The sequence below is a fragment of the Gopherus evgoodei genome, chromosome 19, assembly GCF_007399415.2.
Source record: "Gopherus evgoodei ecotype Sinaloan lineage chromosome 19, rGopEvg1_v1.p, whole genome shotgun sequence".
NCBI lineage: Eukaryota > Metazoa > Chordata > Testudines > Testudinidae > Gopherus > Gopherus evgoodei.
The window spans coordinates 22,293,020-22,315,102 of record NC_044340.1 but is presented as its reverse complement, the minus strand read 5'-3'; the positions used below and the strand labels follow the sequence as shown (position 1 = coordinate 22,315,102).

General features: G+C 45.5%; 2 protein-coding genes across 3 annotated transcripts in view; one reads left to right on the top strand and one right to left on the bottom strand.

Annotated features, from left to right (window-relative positions):
* VPS11 (VPS11 core subunit of CORVET and HOPS complexes) overlaps window positions 1-3,026 on the bottom strand; it is a 32,285-nt gene extending 29,259 nt beyond the window's left edge. For both annotated transcript variants that reach the window (XM_030538057.1, XM_030538058.1), the window contains exons 1-3: window positions 2,821-3,026; window positions 1,517-1,665; window positions 255-390 (exon numbers count right to left, since the gene is read on the bottom strand). In XM_030538057.1, coding sequence (XP_030393917.1) covers window positions 255-390; window positions 1,517-1,665; window positions 2,821-2,983 — 448 coding nt within the window. In that variant the 5' untranslated portion in view covers window positions 2,984-3,026. The remainder of the gene's footprint in view (window positions 1-254; window positions 391-1,516; window positions 1,666-2,820) is intronic.
* An 875-nt stretch (window positions 3,027-3,901) lies between these two features.
* Window positions 3,902-22,083, top strand: part of HYOU1 (hypoxia up-regulated 1) — a 38,075-nt gene continuing 19,893 nt past the window's right edge. Inside the window, 15 exon segments of the mRNA XM_030538069.1 lie at window positions 3,902-4,604; window positions 6,605-6,696; window positions 7,764-7,857; window positions 9,718-9,796; window positions 10,121-10,275; window positions 11,591-11,667; window positions 12,754-12,935; window positions 13,646-13,761; window positions 15,817-16,000; window positions 16,496-16,630; window positions 18,040-18,122; window positions 18,219-18,351; window positions 18,738-18,925; window positions 20,835-20,973; window positions 21,103-21,163. Coding sequence (XP_030393929.1) covers window positions 4,258-4,604; window positions 6,605-6,696; window positions 7,764-7,857; window positions 9,718-9,796; window positions 10,121-10,275; window positions 11,591-11,667; window positions 12,754-12,935; window positions 13,646-13,761; window positions 15,817-16,000; window positions 16,496-16,630; window positions 18,040-18,122; window positions 18,219-18,351; window positions 18,738-18,925; window positions 20,835-20,973; window positions 21,103-21,163 — 2,065 coding nt within the window. The 5' untranslated portion in view covers window positions 3,902-4,257.

The following is a 22,083-nucleotide window of genomic DNA, read 5'->3' as shown; positions in this document are numbered from 1 at the left end:
TAAAGCATTAATTCTTTGCAAATAAATTATAGTTAAAAAAAAAAATAAAAAAATCAAGGTTTGCCAAACTTTAGCAAGTAATTACTGGCATTCTCAAGTAGTATCAGGTACATTCTCTTTAGGATGAAAACCATGTGACATGAAAATGTCACAACACTCTACACTGCCTTCTGTAGGACCAACCCATTTTCATTCCATCATATTAACTTCAGAGTTTGTTTGGCATCTTCAGGAGGCATTTGTTTTTCACTTACCAATAGCCATGAAGTTAAGATTCTCATGGACAGTTAGGCAGGACACAACTGTAGGTTTGTTACCCGGTATTGCTGGGAAAATCCTTGTGCAAAGAGGATTCCCACCATCTCGTTTCTCTAAGTTCCAGACTTTAACCTGCAAACACCACAGACAGAATGTGAGTAGATATGGTCTTAAGGTATATTGGGGCCAAAACCTGGTCCCCTTTAAGTCCATACGGCTACAATTTAGCAACTGTTTTTACACCACAGACATTCCCAAACTAATCCCAACACAGTAACTCCTCATTTAAAGTCATGCCGGTTAACGTTAGGTTGCTGATAAATTAGAGAACATGCTCGTTTAAAGTTGAGCAATGCGCCCTTATAATGCTGTTTAGCAGCCGCCTGCTTTGTCCACTGCTTGCAGAAAGAGCAGCCTGTTGGAACTAGCTGGTGGGGGCTTGGAACTAGGGCAGACCAGCAGCCCCCCCCATCAGCTCTCTCAAGTTCCCTGTGCGGCAGCCACCCAGCAAGCTATCAATTGCCTGGTAGTTCAGCTGTCCCTCCCCCAACTGCCACATGCTGATCTCGCCCTCTGCTTTGGAGCTGCTCCAGGGAGCCTCCTGTTTGCTGTGCTGGGGGTGGGAGGAAGAGGGGTGGTTCCCCCCCCCACTCTTTTACCCCATCTCCACAGAGCAGAGGGGAGACACGTAGGATGGAGGGAGCTTGCTGGCAGCAGCTGCTGTCTTCACTTGCGGATCTACTTAAAAAGAGAATGTACTTAGAGTGGGGTCAGGGTACTTAAAGGGGCAATGTGCATCTCTCTCACACACAATGTGTCTCTCTCTCTCTGCCATGCTATCTCCTTTCCCTTCGTTCGTGCTGCCTTGTAGAGTGTGAGGCTACATTAACAATGTTACGTCTTGAGAGCCCAGCAGAGTGCTAGTTCATCATTTAGCAATAAGGCATTCCCTGGGAAATATCCCACCCTTCCAACCCTCTGACTTCCACCACCTCAACCAAGGTTCACAATCATTGTTGCTGTGTACAGAATTAAATTGTTTAAAATCTATACTGTGTACGTGTGTGTGTGTATATATAGTATTTTTTCTGGTAAAAAAATTCCCTGGAACCTAATCCTCCCATTTACATTAATTCTTACAGGGAAATTGGATTAATTTAACATCATTTTGCTTAAAATGGCATTTTTCAGGAATATAATTACAACCTTAAACGAGGAGTTACTGTACATTCCTCTTCCTCTTTGTCATTTGACTTACCAATGGGTTAATGCCTTCTTCATCTTCACCAACAGAAGCCAAGATGCTGTGCTGCTTCAGCTGGTACAAGTGAGTCACCCTCAGCTTGTAAGCCTGGAAACTGCTAAACTGAAGGGAGCGTGACAAGAACCAGATCTGACCTTCCATATGTAGATGATAGTCAAGGTACTCAGAGAAAAACAAAATGAAACCACACATATCACAACCAAACCTTTCTTAAACTAGCCTTATTAGTGACAGCTGGCCAAATATACTCATACTAGTTATTGTTTCAGAAACTGAGGTCATCACAGTGCAACAAAATATTTAGTGAACATTTTAACGTGCAGGTAACTGGGAGCTGGAAGAAGCAGACATTTTCTATATGCCAAAGGGCAACTGAACAACAAGGCAAGAGCTCTGCGCACACCTAACAGACATCTTACTATTAGTTTAGGGCCTGCAAGGTACTAAACACTTTTGACTCCCAAAGAGAAGCACCTGCCGGGAGACTTTCAGAACCTTACTGTAGTGAACCCATAGCGTATTTCAAGATGAGGGTGGTCATCTTGTGTCTAGTACATAGAGTACAATGGGCAAAAATATTTAATCTTTCTAGTTCTTACCAACAGGGATTCTCAGCCACGCAGAACGCATTCACAAGCATCTTCACATGCATCATGCAATAAAGAAAATGGGCTACACTTCCTAAAGCCTGATGGATTCCAAAAACACACATTAGGTCAGCAAAACCACTCCTAGTGGTTTCAGGGAATGCTTACCACCGCCCAGTTAACTACCCAAAACGCTCTTTCCATAGAAGAGAAATATTAGGAAATTGACTGCATTATATATCACTCACACACTTCCCATTTCATTTTTCCACCAAACAGGTAAAGCACAGGCGGTGGGAGAGCAAGTTTCTTCCACTCCACACCGTCAATGTGCCGCAGCCCCACTCAGAAGCACCCTCCCTCCAGCAGTAAGCCGAGTTCAGACTAGACAGCTCATCCAGCCCTGGACTCGTGGGCTGAGCCTGGTGGGGGAGCATTTGGTGCCAGTGCGATGGACAAGTTTGTGACGTGAAGCAGACACGCGTATATCAGAACATGACAGCACCACCCAGGCGTAGGGAGCAGTCTTGTTCCTACGCTGCCGACTGCGGACTTAGCCATTCCTAAATCTCCTCCCGGCGCACTGGCGCCCAAGGAGGGGGAAAAGGCGCCCCGACCCCTTTCCTACCCGCTAGCATTCAAAGGGGGAGGGGGTGAGGGTGGGGGACCCCTCTGCTTCTCCCCCCCATCAGGAGCCCCGGCCAAGGATATCCCCGAACACCAGGCTGCCTCTGCCCGAGTCGCAGACGGTGACGCCCGGCGGAAGGGCGAAGGGCTTCCCCCCGCCGGCTGCTCCCCCGTCGGGCCCGGCCGGCTCCTTCACCGTCTCCCTGTCAAAGAACACGAAGCGTCGCCACTGCAGGTAAGCGGCCATCTTGGCCCCCAGAGCCGGACCTGACAGGGGTCAGGTGACCGGGCCGCCGAGGACCGCCTCTCCCTGCGCGCGTGAGGGGCGGTGGCGGCCTGTCACGTGGGGCGCTGGGCAGGCGCTGTCCGCCTCGCCGCTGCCGGGAGCTGTAGTTTTCGCGCGCGCAGCGGCCGTCGGGGCGCAAGCGCGCTACTGTAAACTCCCGTGTCCCCACCTCCCTCCGCTCTACCAAGGCCGGCGAAATGGGCGGTGTTGCTTGCGGCAGTAAAGTCAAGCGTGCGCGTAAGAGTTTGCGGGATCGAGGCCTGAACACGGAGCTGGCCCTGTGATAGGGCACAATCCGGTGTTTCTGCAGCACGTTTATAACCCCTCTACAGCCTCACACAAGGTACTTACTAATGGGCCCTTTTCCCTGATTGATAGTAGAGTGATTCCCTACACCGAAATAGTGTAGGAGGAACACTATTCAATAGCGCTTTTTAGATGGTCATATAGAGCATGGTTCATGTTTGTATCATGCTTCAATATAGCAGCATTGCTTATTGCACATACCACTTCAAACCAATCTCAGGGAAGGGCCCAGGCCCAAACGGTAGAGAGAACCATTCAAAAAACCTAAAATCATGGATCCCTGGGGTAGCTAGTTTGATGGACCTTGTTAAAGTTACAATAATGCAGACAAGGTAACAAGTAACAAAAAGCAAGTATTTCACACACAAACTGCACAACACTTTTTTTGTTTCAGCGTAAAAGCACTTGAGTTCTCTAACTCTAGAATTGTGTTAGTTCATGAGACCAGAACACGTTATAAAACAATAACATTTCTGTTAGCTGTATTTTTTTCTTGCTTTCTCATTTTGCAAATGTTGGATTTCAAATTGACTGTTGGGTTATTGGAGGTTTGGTAAGAATTAAAAGCCTCTCTCTTCTACAGGCAGCTTTTTGTTGCTAGCGTTTACCTGTGAAACCAGGAATTACATCACACTTCCCCGTGACCCATTAAACACATAAGTATCTTCATTCATATGTTGTTATGCCTGTGTGTGATAGTTACATAGAACCCAGGGCCTCACACTGCCAGGCCATGGAGAAGGTATACAGACCTTTTCCCCTGGGGCAAATGCACTTGTGCAAAAGACTTTCATGGGCAGGATGCATAGTTTTCTTTGCCTGCTTACACCTCCTGAGCCCCACTAGGCAAGCACACAAGGAAGGGTCTTTACGGTCTACAGTGACATATTAAAGCAGGGAGCGTGCAAACAGGAGTCTTCACGTGAGGTATGTATGAAGCTTCCATATATCTCTCCACCTTCGGGACATGCACCAGCTCCTCGCTCACTACCCGCCTCCGGACGCCAGGTGCAGTCTTCCAAGGTTGCCTTCCCTCATCCTGGCCCACGGGCGCCAATGGAGTTGGAGCATCCCACGTGCTTCCTTCCGGCTCTTCTAAACGTGGCCCAATGGGCCGCGTCCGATGCCCGGATTGGTTCGCGGGTCCTGGCTCCGTTTGTCGCTCCAATGAGCTGGCGCCGCGTCCGGGCCGGAGGTTGCGCGAGACGCCGGGGCTGCTACAGCTAATGGGAGAAGTGGCGGCGGAGCTCGCGCAGTGCGTGCGGCGCAGTCGGAGGTGAGCTGCGGGCTGGACGCGGAGCCTCTGGTTTGGGGGCTCGGGCGGAAAACGAGCCGGGGGCTCCCTGTGCCCTAGGGGTGAGGATGCAGCCTCCCCCCGCAAGCTGCCAGGGCTCTGAGGAGCCCCAGGCCGGTCGGGCGTGTCGGGCGTGTGGGGAGCGAGCTGCTGGTGCTATGGGGGGGGGCCGGCGGCTCGATGGTGCTCCCTGCACCCCGGAACGCTGGGGGTCTGACCCGCCGTTCGGGAGAAGGAGCCTTTGAAGGGAGGGAGCAGGGCTTTTTCACAGGCCATCGCCCACGTCCCCTCATTCCCTTACCCCGCTGGGCATGGACTGTATGCTTCACAGCAGCTTTCCTTCCTCCTCCCCCCACCAAAAAAAAAGTCTGTGCTGGTGCTTGAAGCTAGTGTGTAAAGGAGAGCGTTACGGGTTCTTTCCATGTTGCACGGTAACTTGCGTATTCATGTGTGCAGAGGCTACTTGAGTTCTTGATCTGTGGGCCTGGTGTGTTTCTCATCCATCAGCATGGGAGATGGTGTGTGTGTATATAACCCAATTTATTTTCAAATTTCGGCTTGTGTTGTTGGCTCTATACTGACTTGAGCATTTGCCCTTACCCATCTGAGAAGCTACTCCCAGGAAGGCCAGCTTTAATAGAGAGTGGGAGGGTTTGGCCCCATGTAATATTTGTGTACTAATGGAAGGGCTGATGGGTGTAGGACTGTCTCTGTAAGCCACGAATGTGTAATGTCAAGGCTAGTACTGCTTTTTTGAAGCAGTGCTGTGTGTGAAGAAGTGAAGGCAATAAATAAGTTGATAACGTCTGTACTAGTACTTCAAGGCTATCTAGAAGAGTTAACCTGTTCCTCCTGTCTTCAGGCTGGGATGGTAAGTGTTGGGTGAAATTTCTTTAAGGTGGTGGCTGCTTTCTGTGCTGTGACACAGTTCATTGCCACGCTTGCCCAGAAAATCTGTACTGGAGTTACTTGAAAGGCCTGGTGGGGAATATCCGTACATAAGTAGGTTCCTTTTGTCAGATGCGTAAGCACAAGATATAGTGGAGTGGGATTTTAAAGAGCAGTTGTCATTACAATGGATATTTATTTCCCAGTTAGAAGCAGTTCTCTCAACCACATTTCCATATATTCTAAAAGGCTGTGATTAACATGGATTTAAGTCCATTGTGACAGTTTCTCATAAAATCTCATGCAATATTTTTAGATTAACCTTTTTAAAAGCAGTAGATCCTTTCTACTAAATTGAGGCACTTAAGAAAAGTGCAGTTAAATGTTGATAATTCTTTTTTTTTTTTTTTTTTTTTTTTTACATTTCACATAGGTGTCAATGTCAGATACAACTGATGTTTTATATTACCCTCTTTGAAACTTTTGGGGATGAAATAATTTCATTCATCTTCAGATAAAGGACCACTTAATCTGTTACTGAAATGCAACCATCTCTAGTGTGAAATGCAAAAACTTTCTAACAGTTCACAAAAACCGCATAAAATTTTTACAGGAAGTGCAGACTATCATATCCAATTTAAACTGCAGTTTAAGGAAGGAGATGTTAAGATAGATTTTGATAACAAAATATGTGTGTGTTTTGGAGAAACCTACATGGGCACTTAAAGTGAGTTTGCTATTTGTGACCCACAAAATTGTTGGCTACTGTAGCGAGCAAGAAAATTAGTATTTTGTTAAACTATTGTAAAACCAAAACTTAATACTCCAGACAGTTTTTTTTAAATTAACTTTATTCTAAGAATGAACTATATTTGTAAATCAGAGATAGATGTGAACCATAACCCTGGATCGAAACTCTCTGAATTTGGCTTCTGGGTAGAGCCAGATCAGAACTTTATATCTCAGGTTTATCTGTATTGTAAATATTTAATATGTGATTTTTATTTATTAGTTGTTGTCATAAAGGAGAAAAATCCCACCACATGCTGAGAATTTCACCACCAGATTGGGGAATTAATTTTTGATACTTTCAGCAAGATATTAACAGATTCAATGGCCAGGATGAGACACGTGCCCTTGTGGTCTCTGACTTTCCTGCTGCTGGCCTGTCTGCCATCAGAAACCGGTATGTGCGCTCGTTTTTTGGATTTTTACAACCTGATCAGTGTTTGAGGGAAGTTTTAAAAAATCTGCACATTAGGGACTAGCTGGTTCTTGGACCTTCCAATGGGATATGCCTCCAAGATCATGACTTGAAGTCCAGCCTGAAAATTATAACTATCCAGCTACTGTTTGGGGATTTTTGTGAAATGAGTTGATAGGTTTGGTCCTGTTCACAGCGAATAAATGTGTCCATTGCAAAAAAGCAATTAGTATGATTCATCCCTTATTTCCAGACTCAGCAGAGAAGCTAAGCATTGATTGGGTCAAGGAGACTGCATCAAGGATCACTCCCTCCTCACCACTAGAGGAGGTCTCTGCTGGGTTCTGGGGAGGTACATCAGTAGCTGGTACCTGGGGAGAGCTTGAGGTTAGAGGATTTCTGTCTCCAGGGCTCTCGTTCTAATACCTTTCACCAGCATGAAATTGACAGTATTATTTCAGGCTTCTACTTGAATAGAAAGAAGCATATAAAGATAAGCACTTGAACTGCAATTTACTCAGAACTGGGGGATAAATTTAAATGGCAAACAAAATACAGAGGTGCAAGATCAAGAGATGAAACTGACAGTCCTCGAGGAAATTCTGACATGTTAGTCCTAACATTTTATTGAATATGAGCAGCTTAGCACTGATGAAGTCGAGGGTGGCATGGAACTGGCCATACCTCAGAATGTTTGCAGTGTTGTTCTAGCCATGTTGGTTCCAGGATATCCAAGAGACAAGGTGGGTGAGGTCATATTTTTGTTTTATTGGACCAACTTCTGAAGAAGAGCTCTGTGTAGCTCATATTTGTCTCTTTCTTCAGCAGAAGTTGGTCCAATAAAATATACTACCTTACCCCCCACCTTGTCTTTCTTATACCTCAGAATGGCATTTCCTCACCTTCCTGTGGATTCAATAATTAAGAATGACCTCACTCTTCTCTCTCTACACCCCTTCCCAAGAGTATGCCAGGAGAACTTGCTAACTGAGAGAGGTTTCTCATGGGAAAAAGTACAGCTTCTCACATCTATTCCTTTTGCATTGCAGATGCTCTGGCTGTGATGTCCGTGGACCTGGGCAGTGAGTCAATGAAGATAGCAATTGTAAAACCTGGGGTGCCCATGGAAATCGTTTTAAACAAGTAAACTGTAATTCTTTTTCTTGGTGTTGCATGTTCCCATATCAGCAAACCTGTGAGGAGACAGGTTATGATGGAAACTCCTATCTCTGCACCTTCTCTAAAAGGCCTTCTATATTCATTTTTTTTGGGGGCTTTTCACTAGAAGGAAATTTCCCCAAGGGAACGGAGGAGCCTACACTGGCAGTATTTGCAGGATATAATCATTGATTTAGAAGAAGTTTCTACCCCTTATGATTAAGAAAACCTTCCAATTGTGTGCCAGCTTCAAGAGATGTACTGTCATCTTCCTGCATCTACAGATGCAATCCCAGTGCCTTTAGTGCTTCTCAGCTTTGCCAAACTGCCCAAAGTAATGCTAAAACCGGTTGGTTGCAGTGTAACTGTTCAGAAACCTGTGAGCAGTAGTGAAACAGAAAACAATCACCTGTTTGACTCTGCTGTTGGCACTGGAGCTATTCACTGACTTGGATGATGGGAAGGGGGAAAAAATGCAGAGGCTAGGAGAGGAGTAGAATAGCAGAGGAACCTCCATCTTGTAGCAGTCAGCAGTCTGAAAAAGGAAGATGAGTGGATCCCCTTCTTGCTCCCCAAAGGTCAAGTGTCTGTTGGTGGAAAGAGGGAGCTCCTTCACTCCCATAGGCAGAAGGTGAGAGACTTAGAGTATCTGGCACTGGAGAGGGTTCAGAGAAGAGCCAAGAGAATGACTAAAGGGTCAGAAAATGTCTCATAGTGATAGACGCAAGGCGCTCAATCTATTTAGCGTAACAAAGAGAAGGTTCAGGAATGATTCCATTACAGTCTAGAAGTACCTACATGGGGAGCAAATATTTGATAACGGATTTTTTAATTTGGTAGACAAAGGTATAACAAGATCTAATGGCTGGAAGTTGAATCTGGACAAATTCAGATTGAAATAAGGTATACTTTAACAGTGGTGGTAATTAACCATTGGAACAATTTACCAAGGGTCATGGTGGATTCTCTGTCACTACCAATTTTGAAATCAGATTGGCTATTTTTTAAATAAGATGTGTTCTAGTTCAAACTGGAATTATTTAGGGGACATTCTGTGGCCTATATTGTACAGGCCATCAGACTAGATGATCACAATAGTCCCTTCTGGCCTTGCAGTCTATGAATCTGCTAGCCAAAGGCTGATGGGAAAGATGACTTCCCAAATGAGGTTGCAGAGAATTGCCTCTGAACCTCGCTTGTTGGGGGTAAGCTTATCTTTTGTTTGCCTCAGGCTAGCATGTGTCAGGTAACTTTTCCAAGTTCTGACATTGCTATGCAATTACAGCCCTTCCTTGTCATGCAACTGTCTCTTACCATCATTCTGGAGTTAGGAGGAATGTGTGTATTTGTGGGGTGAGAAGAGTCTGGGTATGGCAATAGGTGATGAAGGTACCGAGAAATCAAAAGCACACTGAGGTTACTTTAGAGTGGCCTCCAGCCCTGAGTCATTTGTTAGAAATTCAGGAAAGTGCTGCCTCTGGCATTCTAACACTTTGGTTACCTTCTTCCAAGCTTCCCAGCAGTATGGAATCAGGGATAAATCATAGATGCCTTTCAAATAGACAGGTAGAGCAATTGTAGGTGACATTGCACTGAACTTTGCTGTGTGTCATTCTTGGAGAATGATCAGTTAGCACAGCAACCCTGGAAGGAAATGCTGCTATTGAAACACTTCAGACTAATCAATGATGAGCTATCTCTGGCATGTAGCCTCAGTTCCTGATGGCATCTGAGTATCCTTTCTGAGTTTCTCTGCATTAAGCATTCTCAGCCCTGTCAGTGGGGGTTGTTTACAGTGAATGTCCATCTGTCATATTTTTTTTATCCTTTTTTTTTCTTGCTTAGAGAGTCACAGAGGAAAACGCCAGTGACTGTAGCCCTGAAAGAAAACGAGCGTCTCTTTGGCGATAGCGCCATGGGAATGGTAAGATATCAGATCACCTAAATTCCAGCTGCATATGTTATACATATACCTGTATACAAAAATCACATTCCATGTGTATTCTCTACACTAGTCCCTTGGAGATACGTGTCTTAGTGCCCAAGTTAAGAGATTTTACCCCCTCACCTTGTATTATTTCTCCTATTACATGTGGTTTCATCTCTGCTTTTTACCAGACTGTCAATCTTGGCTCCCATAGCAAATATTCTTTCCCAAATATAGGCGTACAGTGAGGGGCCGGTTGGGAGGGGTTATGTGAAACTTACCTGAGAGTCAGGACTGAGCTTGCTCTCTTCCTTTCTGCAGTCCATAAAGAACCCGAAGATAGCGCTCCGGTATTTTCAGGACCTGCTGGGTAAACACATAGATAACCCCCAAGTGACACTGTACCGTTGGCGCTTCCCACAACACGAGCTGGTAAAGGATGAGAGAAGACAGACGGTTATCTTCAAACTGTCCCAGTGAGTGACTGACTCCAGTTGACTCCTGACACCTTCATTGCTGTGCTGTTGCTTATGAAACTTGCAGAGAAACGTCTCCTCTAGCGTGTCGACAGCTGACTCTCACCACTAGAGAGAGGAGAAATGCTGGCTTTAGTTTTCTCTGTAGCATGGCCAAGCAAGGAAAGCTTGTTATATGTTATCATTCTAGGAAAGCTGCTCCAGACAGCTACAGATGGAGGTATAAAATCTCCCTGGGAAGGAATGGCCATCTTAAAGGCCCAGTTATTGGATTTGGAGCTTGTCACTTCTTGATTGTCAGTTCAAATTCCACCCAGGTCAGAAGTGAAAACAGTGAAGTGAGCTTGGGAGGAGAGGTGTGTCGTCATAGTTCCCAGTCAGCAGGAACCCACATCCCAAATACTGCTGAAGTTGGCCATTTTCCATTCTGAGCAGATTATGCTCCCTGGTGCCCCAGAGGCATCAGTTGAGCTCAAGATAAAGCACTTCAGCAAAGGATAGTGTGGGGGAAAGAGGGAAGCTTTCCCTGACACTGCATGTGCTGTGCTTGTTCTCTGGCTAAATAAAGCACTTTGAATTCCAGGACTCTCAGTCTAGGAGGAGGGAGATGGATGGGGGAATTCTCTACATCTGAAAGGCCTTTTTCCGGTCCAAGTCGATTTGTGCATCTTTGCAGAGTTCTCTGAATGACATCCCCCAATTCTTGGGGCAGGGACGTTGTCCAGGGTTCTCTGCACAGTGTCCTTTTCTTTTTCTTTCTTTTTTTTCTTTTTTCTCTCTCCCTTCAACTCCCATCTCAGCTGTGATTTATTGATTTCTGGGTTTTGTGGCACCACCCCGTCACCTGAGTGTGCGCGTCTCTACTTCCTTTGGTGAGCAGAGCTCACCAATCCCAACATGTTGAATTGTAACCTTCTGGAATAATATTGTTCCCGCTTCATATTTATGGACCAAGGTGGTGTCTGTTTCCCACACGGTCACTGCTGGATTTTTCACTGATGGCTTATTTTTACCATTTGGTGTGTGTTAAATGTGGAGCTTTTGGCCATATTGTCCTTGTTGAGGAGGGGGGAATATTCTTGTTACCAGTTCTATCTCTTTTTTACTCTTCGGGGGGGACGGGACACACTTCCATTTTTTCCTCCTGGATCTGATAATTCCTGAGGCTTATGTGATTTTTGGGGCTGTCGTGGTGCTTCATCCTGTATTGCTCGGTGCCTTGTGAGAATTGCTAGAGAAGCTTTGGCTTTACAGTTGAATATAACTTTCGGTGCCTGTCTGATGGAGGGTTTTATATTCTTGCCTTGTGTTGCAGTGAAATGCAGTATTCTCCAGAAGAGATTCTGGCCATGGTCCTGAACTATTCGCGTGGTCTGGCTGAGGAATTTGCAGGTTGGGATGATGGTTGCTTTTTTACAGTATCCATACATTGTTCAGTTTATTTTGTTTAATTTCATAGGATGTGGAATTTACAGGGAAACTGGAGGGGACTGGGGTTGAAGGTCTCAAATGTGATGTCTTAGGGAATCAGGAACAGGATGTTGAATCATTTAACCTTTTAAGTCATCAGTTTAAATCAAGCTTAATCTGCTAATTATCCAGAGTTTCTAGCTGATGGCTGTTTGATGTTTTAGCCCAGTTCTTTGTGGACCAGTACCCATAAAAAAAAGAAAATAAAAAATTTAAAAAAAATTCATAAATCTGGTGGGTTTTTTTAAGTAACCCTCATATTGGCACCCTCTAAAGAGAATAAATACAGAGACTGAAGACTTCTTTCATCTCTAGAGCTGGTTAGGGCTTGGGGCATGGTGATAGGAATTTGGCAGGAGAGTGGCAAACTTGCCTTGCTGCCGTCCGTCTTATACTTGCTCTGGTTCCTTTCACCAGTGCTAAACTCGTATATTAAAAAAAAAATATCTTGTGGAATATTAATAAAAGAAACTAAACCATGGATTTATCATCTCTATATTGTTAATCAGAAATGCCAGCAGCAGTGGAAACTGCAGAAGAATTGGTTGGATCTGTTCTTACTGCTGTATTACAGGCCTGCAGTTAACATACTTACAATTCAGACATTTGTACTAAAGGGAGTTCAAACAAGGTTTTACTCCAGTGAGCGAATTCAGTCATCTACAGGCTGGGATTTCGGGATTCTGGAAGATTAGATTAATTGCTGAAGTCTGAACAGATTGAACATGTTCCTTTCGCAGCAGATACTGGGAGTGTGACCATCTCACAAGATGCTGTGGAGCCTGGTGGGTTTGAGGTGGAAATGCTGAAACAAATTCATCCCTGGTCAACTCCATTGATGACTTCTTTCAGTTTCACCTGGGCTGAAATGGGCCTACAGTCTCTCTCTGCAGCACTGATTTTGCTGTCACAAACTCCATAGTTACTTGCATGTTGATAGCCCTGTTATGGAGGAGTTTTTGTACTTGCCACTCCCATAGAAAACCTCTTCTCTTCCATGCTTTGCAGAACAACCTGTAAAGGATGCAGTGATCACCGTCCCTGTATACTTCAATCAGGCGGAGAGGAGGGCAGTCCTGCATGCAGCTCAGATGGCAGACCTGAAGGTCCTGCAGCTGATCAATGACAACACTGCTGTGGCTTTGAACTATGGGGTCTTCAGGAGGAAGGACATCAATGCCACAGTACAGGTATATGCAGCTGGTGCAGAGGTGGGGGAGCTACTGAATTCCACTTAAGCGAGTGGGGAACTTAAAGTGATTAACATAAAGATGTGCTCATGTCGGTTGAGTGCTCGTCTTGGTTATTGCTATCTGTTAATTGCTGTTACAGACCTGTCTCAGTATTGGGCAGAGCACGTGTGTATAAAGCAGCAAGTACATTCCTAACTGTTGCGCTTTCTGGTAGATATGGAAAGCAGAGAGGCGGTTCGCAGTTCAGAGAGTGGGGAACCGGGAGTTGGGACTCCTGGGTTCTAGTCAGCTTCACCACACTCTTGACCTGTTTCCCCCCACTTGTAAAATGGGGCAATGATACTGACCTGCCTCACTGGGGACTGGGAGGCTATTTGTAAAATAATTGGGAGTTCCTCAGATTGAAGGAACTCTTGACGAGCAAAGCATTCATTCTGTATTCTACTTTATAAAATAGAAGTATGGGAGAAATAAGAATGCACTCGGTAGGTCCGTTACTACAGGCTTCCAGTCCACATGGCTATTACTGCAAGTGTAATGTTGAGTAACTGTGTTTTGTTTTCTCTCAGTGGACTGGAGCGGGTTTAGTGAATGATCAGTGCCTGTCCCACTCCAAGCTGTGAGATCCCCAAGGTCGTCTCTCCTTCCCATTCAGGGACAATACACCCCGGTACCTTACTTAGCCTTCTCTGGCTTCTCCTTTACAGAATATCATGTTTTATGACATGGGAGCAGGAAACACCGTGTGTACGATAGTGACTTATCAGACAGTGAAAACCAAGGACTCAGGGACCCAGCCTCAGCTGCAGATTCGGGGGGTCGGGTAAGAATTTCTCTTGGGTCCCATATTTAAAAGAAAATATTTACTTTGCTGACTCTTCTAAACACAGAATTGGATGAATTTTGGAACTAGTTTTAAACATGAGTATTCAGACACAAGCTGGAGTGGGGGCAGGGTGCCTTGGGTGGGAGGATTGAGTCTATAACTTGGGTGACTTCACTTTGTACAAAGGATAGTTGGAATGTGGACATGTTGCCAAACTTATAGGTGTAGCTCATAGCGATCCTTGTGTATGGAGTACCGAACACTTTTTGTTATAAAAGATTCTTATGACTTTCTTTTTTAAGAAGCTGTCACACCTCCATTGTTTGTGGCAGGTCTTTGAAATTTGACATGGACAAAAGCCTGGGGCTAGAGTGATGCCTCTCCTTTATTCTGGGAAATTCCGTTCAGGTTTTAGCTGAGTTAATAATTTTAAACAAGACTTTTGCTGCTTGTCCTTGGGACCTACACTGCTAACAAAGCAGCACAGCAGCACATGCTGTAATGTAACAACACCTGGATGCTGCCAGGGCATCTGTAGCTGGGAGGGGGCCGGGGGAAAGCTGGACTTCCCCCAATCCAGAATGTGTCCCATCATTCACTCTGGGACTACCACATGGGGCAGGAAAGCTCACCTCCTGGGTTTTTGATGGGGAGGGGGTAAAGATAGCTAGGCTCCCCACAACCACCTACTAGACTCATATGGTATAAGCATCCCATCCCCCATCTGGGAAAACAACCTTCTCCTGCTGTCAGATAATGTAGTTAGTACAGTAGCTCAAGTGGCAACAGTGTGCTACAGTGCTGAAGGTTCAAAATTCAAACACTGCTGAAGGTATATGATTGCTGTGGTGTGGTGGTTACACTTATACACGAGTCTCTTTTTTTTTGTCAAAACCCCCTTGCAAATTATATTTTTTTAACAACTACATTAAAATATATTTAGTATTAAAATAAAGCACTTGAAGGTTAGGAAATGCCATATTTATAGTTGCCTATGCAATCTTAATTCTGCCTCTTTGTCCGAGCCATGTACAGTACTGAATGAGGATGGGGTCCTGGGGCTGTGGGAATAGACAGTATGTGTAGTTAAAGACTGTCTCATAATGCATATGCACAAGATTCCACAGGCAACTAAGCCTGGCATTTGCTAGCTGGATTTACAGTTGTAAACCTAATAACACTTCTAGCATAGTCTACTTATATGTGAGATTGTAGAAGTTGGTTCATTGGGTTGAGGAAGTTGGACATTCTTTTGGGGAGGAGATAATTAATACAAGGCTTGGTAGGAGAGGAAGGATGACCGTGCTGTGGATTTTGAAGGTGTTTAGGGGCAGCACATAAAAGACCATAGTGTCTTCCCATCTATAATGTTTAAAGAACTAGTTGCAAGGAAATAACTTTGGGATCTGAGTTAGACAAAGCCTGACTTTTTCAGGAGCTCATCACCTTAGGCACTGTTATAAAGCCCCTCTGCTCAAAGGCTGTGGTGGTGGTGAATTCATCTAGTTCGAATGGTGCATTTGTTCTTCTAAGCAGACCCAATATCCATTCATAGTCACTCCTAGCTGTGTGTGTTGTAGTACTGATGCTTTGTGCTCAGTTTTCCATGGTTGACTGAAACAGGTTGAAAACCTGTTGGGGGACAGACACCTTTAGAAATCTGTGTGATGATGTAAAGAGAAATATCAGGAACAACTAGCCTCATGCAGCTGCGGGGGCTTGAGCTTTTTGATCAGTGACATTAAAAGCCGAATTTGTTTGTTTAAAGCCACGTTGTTGTTGTTTATAAAGCAAAGCCATGCACTGGAATTCGGTGAGGAGAGAATTGTGCAGCATTCAGGATTGCATGCAATCCTTCTTTGCAGCATATTGGTCTTGTTATAAATGGTTTGCAGGTGAGAGAATTCTTGCATGGCCTTGTAAGAGCTGTAAGATACAGGCCAGCTCTGGAATTCTCTTCTGGGTGGGGAAGGTACTTGCAACTCCAGCTTCTGTTATTGACTTAATCCATCCAGGCTGAGTGTCTGCTTCTGGTTTCTATTCTCTGCTCAGATTCGACCGCACCCTAGGGGGACTGGAGATGGAGTACCGGCTCCGGGATTACCTAGTGAAACTCTTCAACAAGCAGCAGCCTTCGAAAGATGTTCGGCAGAATCTCCGGGCCATGGCCAAGCTGCTAAAGGAGGCCAACCGCCTGAAAACTATTCTGAGTGCTAATGCTGACCATGTGGCCCAGGTGTGTCCCTGTGCTGCTGGAAATCCCCCCCCCCCACCCCTTCCTCAGGAATGGGGATGACTTGAGCTAAGAGTGAGTCTGGGAGAGCTCTGTCCCTCTGCTTTACATAATCTTTACGCTACAATGTTCTCTCCCTCCACCCTTGCCCAGGAGACACCAATGCTGATGGCTTTTCTAAACTGATTTCGCTTAACAAACTGTTGAGAACTTGGATTTTGCTACTCAAGTCCATAATGTTACTAGTTTGAGAAATGTTTAGACCTTTGCAGGAGATTAGGAGAGGTCTGTCCCTAAATGGCTACCAGGAGCATGAGATTTAGACAGCTGTTACATCCAAGGCACCATGTCTTGTGTCCCTCCAGCAACGGGAGAGGGATTGGGATGTAAGAGGATAGGGTGCATTCATAAGGTCCAGTGGGAATTGGAATGACATTAGCTTGGAGAATGGTGTGTAATGTGAAGCTGATGGCTTTTTCTCTCTGACTTCCTGGCCAGATTGAGGGGCTACTGGATGACGTGGACTTCAAGGCCAAGGTCTCCAGGCAAGAGTTTGAGGACTTGTGCTCTGACTTATTCCAGCGGGTCCCAGGGCCTGTGCTACAGGCGCTGAGCAGTGCAGAGATGAACCTGGTAGGTCCATGGATACTTTGACAAGTGTGGGGTCCTCTGATGCTGAGCTGCTGTCACATCACAACCACTGTTGTTTGAGAGGGGTCTGGTTTGGGAAGGTAACTCACCCTGCTGAGAAATGCAGGCTTCTGCTTTCCTGAACGCAGGGGCAGCAGTGCAGAAGTTACCACATTGCCATGTGCAATGGGGGTTTACACCCATTGCCAGCAAGGCAAGGGAAAAGAGCCCATTAGTCGTGCTCTGCACCAGGGGGGAGGGGGAGAGAGTTTAACTAATTACCTCCTGGACAGAGGAGGCAGAGCTAAGCTTTACAAGTAACCGGAAGGAACTCAGTTCAGAGGACATAGAGAGGAGACAGGTCTCTCTGAAGGAGAGGAGTCCTGAGCTAGGGCCTATAAGATTAAAAAAATTTAAGTCAGGTGGATATTTTGTTGAAAGCTGAACCCCAGAAGGGGACTGGACCGTTGCATGACATGGACAGAGGGCTGCGTCACAGAAGACTCTCTGAAGGAGTCCAGGGAAGAGACAGGCTAGCCATGGTCCCCACAGCTGAGAAAGTGGCCACCAAAGGAGGTGCAAGAGGCAAAGTCACCAGCAGTGCTGTGTCCTGGCACAAAGGGTGCGCCCTAAGGTTGAGGGCATGCACTTACACCATGTCAAACAGGTTTCCATGATTGCCTATAAGCCAGGGATTCGGGTCAGGGTTTTACTGACTACTAAAGAAGCCCTTAATTTTGGTATGAGGACTTAAGAATATGTCTCCCCCACATCTCTTGGAGGCATCTGAACTTGGCCTAGCTTTCACCATAGATCAGGAATCTCATCTCTGGATGTCTCTCCAGAGGGCGCATGCCTGTCTGTGCTTATGTCCGGATGTGACTATCTTCAGAGAGACATTTCATTTCATTCGTTCAGTGTGTAGAGATTTTAAGGGGGCAGGTGCCTTAGATTCCTGAGAATCGTCTAGATGACTGTCTTCAGGATGCTGCACAATGCCTCTTTGGATCAGCAGCTTTCATGGCTGTAGTTTCTATGGCTGTAGTTTCTATCTCCTCTTCTCTGGACCACTGTTTCAATGACTGGCTCCTCTGGCATGGAGCCTGATCTGGATTTGATTTTTTTTGTTAAGTAAGGTGCAGTGTCCCAGATGCTGGAGACAGCTGCTCTGTAAATCGCTCATGTCCATTGGGCCTGATCTTGAAGTACTCATTCAGGCACAACTACTTTGGGAGTTTACTGAAATAAGGACTTAAGATCTTTGGATCCCAGTCTTGTGTTGGAGAGGGGTTGGTAGTGCGACTGCTTTCCTAGCACTAAACTGTGGATGGTGGAGGGATATTGAAGCAGTGAACTTGGCTTTTCCAAAAATACATTCTCAAGGCAGAACCTGATTGTCTGTGAACTCCTAGGATGAAATCGATCAGGTGATTCTAGTGGGAGGTGCCACCCGAGTCCCTAAAGTGCAGGAGGTTTTGCTGAAAGCTGTGGACAAGTAAGTATATGAGGCCTCTGCCACATGCCTTTTCTCAACAACCTTGTGTTTACTAGTGACAGAGAAGCTTGCAACTCCCTCCACCTTGCTTTGCAGAGATGAACTGGGAAAGAACATCAACGCAGATGAGGCTGCTGCTATGGGTGCAGTCTACCAGGCGGCTGCTCTGAGCAAAGCCTTTAAAGTCAAGCCCTTCATAGTTCGGGATGCAGCTATTTTCCCAATCCAGGTGAACTCCCCCTGTTGTCTCTTTTAGGGGAGGAAGGTACAATGTGGGGTGGCATTGAGAGAAGTGATTATAAATAAGCAGTGGGACCTTGTGGTGCTGGAAGGGCATAAGGGAAATCTACAGGTTTTAGTGCTGAAGGGGAAATGGTGCTCAGTCTGGAATCGTACGTGGAGCCACTGGAAGGAAAGACACTAAAGTATTCATCCTGGGCGCTTTGGGCAAGTCTCTCACTTCTTTATCTGGTAACATGGGGTAATGCTTACAGTCCCAATAACCTGGGTAAGGATTGTCTACCAAATGCTTTGGAATCCTGTGATCAAAGATGCAATGTAGGGCAAAATGTTCCTGTTAGTGGCTGATTCTCTGCCCTTAACCACATGATTCAGGTGGAGTTCACCCGTGAAGTTGAGGAGGAGGATAAATCCAAGAGTTTAAAGCACAACAAGCGAATTTTGTTTCAGCGCATGGCACCATATCCACAGCGCAAGGTCATCACCTTCAACCGCTACACGGATGACTTTGAATTCTGTGTCAACTACGGAGACTTGGCTTTCCTGAGCCAGGATGACCTGCAGTGAGTGGGGACAGGCATTTGCACAGACTTGCCCCCAAGCTGATAGGTGCTTAGCTGGAGAAGCTTGCGTGCAGATGGATGGCCAATGATGCACAATTTCAGAATCTTTGCTGCAATCCTTATATAATTGAGAAAGCCAAGTTATGTGTAGTTACCTAATATTGCAGTATTGAGAAGTCTCCCCTCCATTTTAACTGGTTCCTAGCTGGCATTTTCACCAGAAGTGCCAAGGGTTAGAGGACCTGTGTTGCTGTTGGTACTGTGGAAACTTAAATCCCCTCTCATCCTAGAGCTAATACCTCCAGGTCAGGCCCACTGTGCAAGGGCAGTATGGGGAAAACTCACACTGCCACTGCCTCAGGGCTGCTTGTTCTGTGGACAGATGATTCTAGTCTCCAAGATAGTTGTTCTGACATCTTTTGCCAGCACTAACTTCTCTTTTGTACGTGCACAGGCTCCCTCTCTGGCTATCCCTGCCCTGGTTCTTGGGCTCACTTGTTGAGTCTGGGACCTTCCCATCAGAAACAAATGATTGCCATAGGGCACTGATGTGAAGAAGTACCTAGGTATAACAAGTGGGGTTCCACAGGGGTCTGTTTTGGGACCGGTTCTGTTCAATATCTTCATCAACGATTTAGATGTTGGCATAGAAAGTACGCTTATTAAGTTTGCGGATGATACCAAACTGGGAGGGATTGCAACTGCTCTGGAGGACAGGGTCAAAATTCAAAATGATCTGGACAAATTGGAGAAATGGTCTGAGGTAAACAGGATGAAGTTCAATAAAGATAAATGCAAAGTGCTCCACTTAGGAAGGAACAATCAGTTTCACACATACAGAATGGGAAGAGACTGTCTAGGACGGAGTATGGCAGAAAGAGATCTAGGGGTCATAGTGGACCACAAGCTTAATATGAGTGAACAGTGTGATACTGTTGCAAAAAAAGCAAACGTGATTCTGGGATGCATTAACAGGTGTGTTGTAAACAAGACACGAGAAGTCATTCTTCCGCTTTACTCTGCGCTGGTTAGGCCTCAACTGGAGTATTGTGTCCAGTTCTGGGCACCGCATTTCAAGAAAGATGTGGAGAAATTGGAGAGGGTCCAGAGAAGAGCAACAAGAATGATTAAAGGTCTTGAGAACATGACCTATGAAGGAAGGCTGAAGGAATTGGGTTTATTTAGTTTGGAAAAGAGAAGACTGAGAGGGGACCTGATATCAGTTTTCAGGTATCTAAAAGGGTGTCATCAGGAGGAGGGAGAAAACTTGTTCACCTTAGCCTCCAATGATAGAACAAGAAGCAATGGGCTTAAACTGCAGCAAGGGAGATTTAGGTTGGACATTAGGAAAAAGTTCCTAACTGTCAGGGTAGTTAAACACTGGAATAGATTGCCTAGGGAAGTTGTGGAATCGCCATCGCTGGAGATATTTAAGAGTAGGTTAGATAAATGTCTATTAGGGATGGTCTAGACAGTATTTGGTCCTGCCATGAGGGCAGGGGACTGGACTCGATGACCTCTCGAGGTCCCTTCCAGTCCTAGAGTCTGTGAGTCTATGAGTCTAGCTTTGTTGCCTGTTGAGACACTTTGCCAGTGAGTGGCATTGGAACGGTTGCAATATGGCAGATGGGGTGGGAGTCCTCATTCATGTGTGTAACTGACACTAAGTGTGTCAACCAGTATGAATAAGACCAGAAACGGCAGCCTGCTCAGTGTCTGAAATTTGGCTGAAGCTCAGAAGTGATTGGCCCCAGTGGGTCAGAGCTGGGAATAGAACCCCAGACACGGGAGTGGATTGGGGACAATGCTGAAGTAAAGTGGGGGAAGAGGGATGGCTTCCCACTTTGCTGCTTAGGCTTCTTCGGTTGGTATCTGTTCATTCTCTCAGTGTTGCCTTGGTTCCCCCCAGAGCCTTTGGGTCCTTGAATCTCACCACTGTGAAGCTGAGAGGAGTCGGGGATAGTTTCAGGAAGCACTTGGATTATGAGTCCAAAGGCATCAAAGCTCACTTCAATATGGATGAGAGTGGAGTGCTTAGCCTTGACCGGGTAAGTGCCAGCCAGCTAGTGCCATCTATGTTCCCTTCCCCTTCCTCGCGCAGTATCCCTACCCTATCCCTACAGGTGCTGCTAAGAGACCTTTTTTTAAATATATTATCTCATTGTCTCTGCTTCCAGGTGGAATCTGTGTTTGAAACTGTAGTGGAGGACAAGCCAGAGGAGGAGTCAACGTTAACAAGTAAATACACTGTACTGTTACCGAAATACATCTGGGTCGCCAGAAACTGTTACCGAAATATTGGGTTTGCCTAGCTAAGAGCCAATTAACAGCCTGACAGGAATAAGGAAAAATGCTTTATTTTGCAGAAAAAGGAGAGCCTGTACCTTGGTACAAAAGACTTTGTTTTACACAATTTTTACAAACCTTTTATACACATTTAGACAAAAACCCTTGCGTGTTAATACTTAATTGGTAAGTGTAAAGTTTTATATTTTCCTTATTTAAGTAAAACTAACTGGTTAGAAGCAGGATTTTTCTGCCTTAAGGCAGGGACAAAAAGATAGTGCAAAAATGCAAACTACTGTGTTTATGAGCAGTACTTACTCCCCCCCCACCTACTGGCCGCTTATAATTTATTAAGGGGGGTTAACCAGCTTTTACAGTACTGTTCATATTTTGAGTTCAGACCAGCTGTTGCTTTGAATTCATAATAACTTCTAGTTAACTGCTCCACGTTTTTCTGAAAGAGACAGGTCCTGTGGCTGGGGACAAGTGACCAATTAAGTGAAGTACTCTGACACTCCCCACAGGTACCCAGGGTTGTGAGGCACTTCACAATTACTTGCCCTTAGTGTGAAGTGGTCTTACCTATGCCTGTTGTAACTCAGCTTCCTGAAACCAACAACCTTTGGCAACACAAGCACTGCCTGCCTCATCCTCTGTGTAGATTAGCTATAGGCACCCACCGAGTCCTCAGAGCATTCCCTGTGGTGCCCAGCCATTAACCATTGGCCGCTCACAGAAATTATCCAGTTTGCTGTTTCCGAGGGAACAGAATAAACACAGCTTGAGTATTAAAACTCAGGATCAAGTCCTTCGTCACATCATAGCACAGAGATATATTTTATAATGAAAACAATCATAAGTTGTTGAAAGCT